We start from the raw sequence: 6,687 nt of genomic DNA, 5'->3' as shown, positions 1-6,687 counted from the left end.
AATTTAGAGCAGGAATGCCATTCCTTTTTTTATCCAGATGGGGGAGACTGTCGCTGAGACCGTCGAATTCTGTGGATCCACACTGTCGTTTTCAGATGACCATTAACATGTTCAGAAACTTCAGCATGTCGTGCTAAGCATGTATCGAGTAAATATCCTCGCATTTGTAGGAACAGCATATTCAAAGACATGTTCAACGTTCAACATTCAACGTTCATGACGTTCTGGTCAAATGCCACTGGATGTCCCCGGTGAATGGATGGCTGTTAAGGCCTTACCTATCATCACCTTAACTAACAGTAATTTTTTTTTTTTTTTTTAGATCGGTGGATGAACACCCTCTTCAGAGTTTGTGCTACAATTCGACTTGATGCATTCCATGTGTAAATGACCTCTTGTGAGCTCTGGTCACGAAAGATAGTGACACGGCCTCTTATTATTACCAATGGGTCGACTGTTAACTTTTACAAGTGACATTTTGTGAGCTAATAAACTGTACCTTCTTTACATCCTCAGGAAATACTGAGAACATGCTGTGATAACGCAACCTCTTGGAATTTAGTCAAGCCCTTATAGCCTCTATGCCATAGCTTACTTGCAACGACAAAGGTATTGATTACATTAGATCTAAATTCAGAGCACACATATAGGCTACAGGCCTACTAAAATATGCTTGAATGCAATTACTACGCCAATTCCCTCAACAAACATGTAGTTTTAACATATGGGTTCCGTGTAGGTACCAATCAATACTACCGTGTAGTAAGGTTGATTGTAAATTTGAAGGGGAAAAAAAACTCCATCCAAAATGATTTTAAAAATCCACAAGTATTTATAGTCTATGGGTGCCTATGTTTGAATAGCCCTTTCATCATTGACATTGCAAGTATTTTATAATGTGTTCAATATTTTATAATGGCTTCAAAATGCTTTCACTAAATTGTGCATGCCAATTAATGCCAATTTTGTGCCAGTGTATGTTTTTTTCCTTGTATAAAAAACAAATAATCACAATGAACGTGCTTACCCTGTTCGTGCCAATGTACCCTATTGCTCACTATACTGGCGTTTTATTAACTTCTTGTTCCCTAGTTCTCCACCATGAATAGTCATTGCCGTTGCAGAAAACACAACCCTTTACTACACACTTACTGCCACATTTGAGTGTGATTTTCTCCATATTAAACAGTCTTGGCGTTATTTTGGGCACAGGACGCACGGAGTTCTGTGCGCAAATTCCCCCTTTAATCGGAATTAGTCTGTTCAAGAGGTTAAATTACGCAGACGGGATGGCTCGCGCGCGGAGCAGCCTACCACAAGTCGCGCCGACCAATGAGATCAGCCCATAGCTCACAGCGTAACCGGAGCCATTGACGTGGAGGATGCGTCAAATTAATTCAAGCAAACTTCTGCCTGCTGGATCAGACAAATTTCGTCTTTAACGAATGAAGAACGGTTTTAAAACTTCGTTCAAAACAATTCAAAAATTTAGCTTCTTGGAGAAAAGAGAACCGATCTCCGGATATTTCCAGTCTGATTTGGAGCGCCCTAACACTGCATGCAGCAGAGACGGTGCGTTCGGCCATTGAGGGAAAACTGTGTCAAGGAAAGCATCCCAACACCACAGGCAAATGGGTGAGCCTTCGTTCACATCACCATGCTTCAGTGGGAGAGAGATGATAGAAGCGGGACATGTTTTGCATGCCTGAATAACGCCAGAAATGACCGTAAATTCAGCGTTGAGTTCCAGTCGACCGTAGTACGCGTTTTTTTCCCTAACTTTTTATCTATGCAAGCACATTCAGTTAGCACGTCGACTGGGAATGCTAGTGTTTAAATCAACGAATGTCTTGTTGTAAGGTGTTACAAAATGAGACTATGTTCTCACTTTGTCTTATATAGGCTACTTCTTAGAAAGCAAACTGGTTGCACTGGATGTTCATCATATTTTAGTCTGCTATTATTGAGCAGATGTGCGAATCCATGTTTTTTAGTACAATCAAGAATGTTATATTAATGTTTGTCGTGCTTTCTCCTCCAGAGCAAACCTATGGGGAGGTGAACCAGTTAGGAGGAGTTTTTGTTAACGGCCGACCTCTTCCCAACGCCATACGACTAAGAATAGTGGAGTTAGCACAGCTTGGGATCCGTCCGTGCGACATCAGCCGTCAACTCCGGGTTTCCCATGGCTGTGTGAGCAAGATTCTGGCGAGATACAACGAAACCGGCTCCATATTGCCCGGTGCGATCGGAGGCAGCAAGCCGCGGGTAACGACACCAAACGTGGTGAAGAGCATACGGGAATACAAGCAAGGAGACCCGGGGATTTTTGCCTGGGAGATTCGGGACCGACTTCTAGCAGATGGAGTATGTGACAAATACAACGTGCCCTCTGTCAGCTCCATCAGCCGGATTTTACGGAACAAGATTGGCAACCTCTCCCAGCCCAACCAGTACGAAAGTGGCAAGCAAGCTACGTCACAGCCAAGTCTCTCTTACAATCATTTATATCCGTACACATACCCCAATGCGATGTCCCCTTCCGGGACCAAAATGAGTAATTCTGCGGGTGTCCCGGTCACCGGGGGACATGTTAGCATACCGCGAGGCTGGCCTTCAGCTCACACCGTCAGCAACATACTGGGCATACGTGCTTTCATGGACCCCGCAGGTGAGACTAAGCCCATCTTACTGTATACGAAACTATTACACTTTTTGAGGCTTACTATCTTCTCAACGAGTTTTAAATTCTGCAAAACATATTACAGATTTTTCTGTTTATAATGCATGTGTCATATAATCGCTAACAGACTGAAAATAAAGCCAATTCACTTTGTCATTTTTCGGTTAGGCCTCGCGAAAACGTTCGTGTAGGCCTCAATCAGTAAAATGTTTTCTCAGGAACGAATTAGCAGGATCTGTCTTGCATGTACGAGTCATGTTGCAGCATTTTACACTTTTGCAAAATAACCAGGCTTATATGGAAATGTTAATTCCGAAGAATTATAAAAGTCTATGGCAGCCTTAGATAAAAGAAACATTCTTTATATAATACCTGCGCAATTAATCGGATAATTAATTTACGCACATCAGAGTATCTCCTTTTTTACTAGAACGGTTCGCATTTATAATTATAAATAAATAAAAAGGCATATATATATATATATATATATATATATATATATATATATATATATATATAAAATAAATATAGGAAACAAAAATCATATTCAGGAAATTCAAAGGTTAGCTATCAGAGTTGACCTGGATATTGATAAAATTTATATAATTATAATAATTTTAATATCATTGTTTCATTCTCTCAGATTCATATTTTTCATATTATAGTCCAGTGTGTTATCATTTATCACAATTATTAATTTCATCTAACGCGAAATGTCATCCAAGACTAAAGTGTGGGTTTTATTTGAAATGTGTTATTTACCTAGCTATTGCTGGGACTGAAGGCTACACACCGAAAATGGAGGATTGGGGTAGTGTGAACCGAGCAGCGTTTCCTTCCACACATGGAGTCAACGGAATAGATAAATCCTCCATTGAGACGGACATAAAGTACCCTCAGGTAACAGCTTTTTCACGCAGTCAGTACATTTGGCCAAACTGCAACTCATTATGGATAATTCGTGTAGTGGGCCTACTTGATCTGTTTTTCATTATTTTGGACTGATTGCATAATCAATCATAATGATGCTCATTAAGCTCTAACCGTTGCGTGTGTGTGTGTGTGTGTGTGTGTGTGTGTGCATGTGTGCGTGCGATGTGTGCATGCTATTTTCTTGTTTCCATAGCCTTCATCGACTCTGTCTAGTTATGTTGCGCCGTGTGCCTATTCTCCCTCGAATCAGTATGGTGTGTATAGTGGTGCAGCAGGCAGCTATGTGAGCTCCGGGCATCACTGGCAGGCTCAGGGATCAAGCGCTATGACCATCCATTCAGGGGACATCCACTCTGCTATGTCCTTCAAACACACAGCCCGAGACGGTAAGCATGGTGCTGTTTGAGACGGTTTTGCTAATAAATCCACGTTCTGTATAACATATAGAGCTGGTTTAAATCATTGTATATAATGGTGATCATAAGATGCGGACGACACAACACATTGAGGCAGAATTAATTGCATTATACAATAAATTAATTGTTTATACAACTTTCCTTTTTAATAAAAAACAACAACAACAACAACAAAAAAACAGTTATTTAGTTACAATAGCTAATTGTTTCTTGTTTTTGTTGTTGTTGTTGTTGTTGTTGTTGTTTTTTACCGGTTTAGGACGCCGGATATTTGTCTACATGGTGAAATGCTAATTTCAGCTTTAATACTTTTGTGGTTCACATCGTCAATTTGTTTTTGTTTAATTAATGCAATAAAACAATGACATATTTCACATATTTTTCTTGCTTTTTAAGACACCGAATTGCATTGGCAATTGTATTGGCTTTATAATGCTTAATGTAAATTATTTGTGTTGAGATAGTTACAGGTTTTATGCTTTATTCGAACACTGAAAATTAGTAGTAGACTCCCGCTGCTTGAGAATAATTTGCAAGCGGTTTGGTGTGGAACAGGGAAAAAAAGTTCATGTCAGGTCAGTTTGCAGTGTTATGTTCTCAGCTGGAGTTTGCGGTGTATCTTACGTCATATGAGCTAACGAGAAGTGACATCATGAAAATATAACAGTTTATGAACATTATCTCTCTCTCTCTTTTTAAAATTAATGACATTCTTGCTGATTTTGGAGTCATACCCTGTTTACAGAAAAATCGACTGATTTCAGAAAGTTTTTACTTCCATTTATTCTGTTGACTAATTGAAATGATTTACATAACTGTCTAGAGCCGTTATTTTTTATTTCATTTTTTATTATATTTTTATTGATATACCCAAACATTTTGTTTAAATCCAGTTAATTGATCCGCGAAGAATACGCAGTTCTGCAAATAGTGTTATTGTGGTCGTTATAAGCTTTCACTAGGTTTAATCGTCCTAATGACTGTCTAGTTGTGCAGTGCTAGAACAATAATTACAGCCTGTTTGCGCTCTAAATATGCCTCCTGTTTGTACCTCACAGGAGACAGAAAACCCCCGAGTCCCCTAAGTAAGCAACAGCACGAAGTGCTCAGCATACACGGACTCAGCCTTCCTACGTCATCATCATAGCCCTGGATATTTTGTGTGGCGCGTGCAGCGTAAATTTTAGCAATACAATTGCCCGATTCACGAACAGTAAGTTCAAACGCTACTTTTCCCCCCACGATGCAAAGAGCAATCTGCCATACATTCTTATTTTCTGAAACAAAATGAATGTAATGTTTTACTTTTATTGCAACTGTGCTTTGTGCTGCGTTGAATGTTAGTAGGTTGATTTGTCTTTTGTCACTCAAAATTCTTGTATGTTTGCGCTATTTATATATAGATAAAAACGACTGCAGTGCAAAATGCAAAACGAATTCTTGCCATTGTCCAGAATATCTTGACAATTGGGTAACGTTATTTGTTACATGTCCTCTTTTACTTGGGAAATAAATTGCAGTACCTTAATTACAGACAAATATGTGAACTGAGTAATTGTTAATGTAAATATTATAAATTCTTTAGTTATATATTTTTATAAATTCTTGTGTAAATACGCTGAATAAAGGCATTGTTCAATACATTGCTCCAAACTATGTCCTTATTGTGTACACTTTGAGTCATATAGGCTACTAATTAGTTTTAGGCTCATTTTTGCAAATTCCAGCTTTGGTGTTGGTTGGTATTTGGATGTGTCTTGTGTATTATCGAGTCCATCAGCCCCTGGGTTGGTGGTATCCCAGAATATCGTACAACGACCACAATTAGGTGTAAAAGTGCTGTTAATACTCATGGTTGTTTTTTCCCCTAAAACAGTTCAATGGAGTATGCATGGGTGATAAAGACTACTTTGCTTTCCTCTGAACTGCATGCTTAATGGCGCCTAGCAGCGTTTGGCGCCTTATGTGATGCTATCTTGGTTTATTCTGGAATAATGCCACTAAGTAAAATATCGAATATCAAGTTGATTGACTTCCTTGATTCTCATATGTGTGCAAAGGTTTGGGATTAAACCGGCTACAAATAAATTTATTTATTTATTTATTTATTTATTTATTTGGACATTTTTGAACTTTTTGGGGGACAGAGCTCTGATCTGTTTATAAACTGTGAAAATGAAAATGGTTTAGGCGAAATGATGATATTTCAAATAATTATTCTGATATGAAATAATAAAACAGTGTGCAAGCCTAATAGAACAGCTCGGGTACACTAAATGTTTCTAAAACAACGAAAAGTAAACGCACATTAATCCTTTTAGTTTTTTAGTGGTCTTTTTTTCTTTTTGTATTAATATACTGTTTCTACCATTTTTTTTTTGTTGAATTATGATTTTATTCGTGATTTCATATGGATTATGTTCAGGCCTATTCCAGCTCTATTAAGCAGTGAATACAGTTCAAGACAGTTTTCCAGTTTTATCTGGCATTTTTTTTTTTTGCTCTGATTTTCAAAGGTCTTTGATTATTTTGCTCTCTTTTTTTCTTTTCTTTTTTTTGCATTTTATTATTTATTTATTTTTTTTTAAAAAAAAAATTTTGTGCATTTTTTGTACTATTTTTATATTCTGTAAGGTAAATCAAGTGGACGAACCG

General features: G+C 37.9%; 1 protein-coding gene across 1 annotated transcript; it reads left to right on the top strand.

Moving 5' to 3' along the window:
• The first annotated feature begins 1,342 nt into the window (after positions 1-1,342).
• On the top strand, positions 1,343-5,683 carry pax1a (paired box 1a). The gene is made up of 5 exons (XM_053633271.1): positions 1,343-1,635; positions 2,042-2,671; positions 3,450-3,583; positions 3,810-4,002; positions 5,091-5,683. The coding sequence occupies exons 1-5, from the start codon at positions 1,632-1,634 to the stop codon at positions 5,177-5,179; spliced, it is 1,050 nt and encodes a 349-aa protein (XP_053489246.1). The 5' UTR covers positions 1,343-1,631; the 3' UTR covers positions 5,180-5,683.
• The last annotated feature ends 1,004 nt before the right edge of the window (positions 5,684-6,687 follow it).

This window comes from Ictalurus furcatus, chromosome 9, assembly GCF_023375685.1.
Source record: "Ictalurus furcatus strain D&B chromosome 9, Billie_1.0, whole genome shotgun sequence".
NCBI lineage: Eukaryota > Metazoa > Chordata > Actinopteri > Siluriformes > Ictaluridae > Ictalurus > Ictalurus furcatus.
This window is presented reverse-complemented; position numbering and strand designations above follow the sequence as displayed.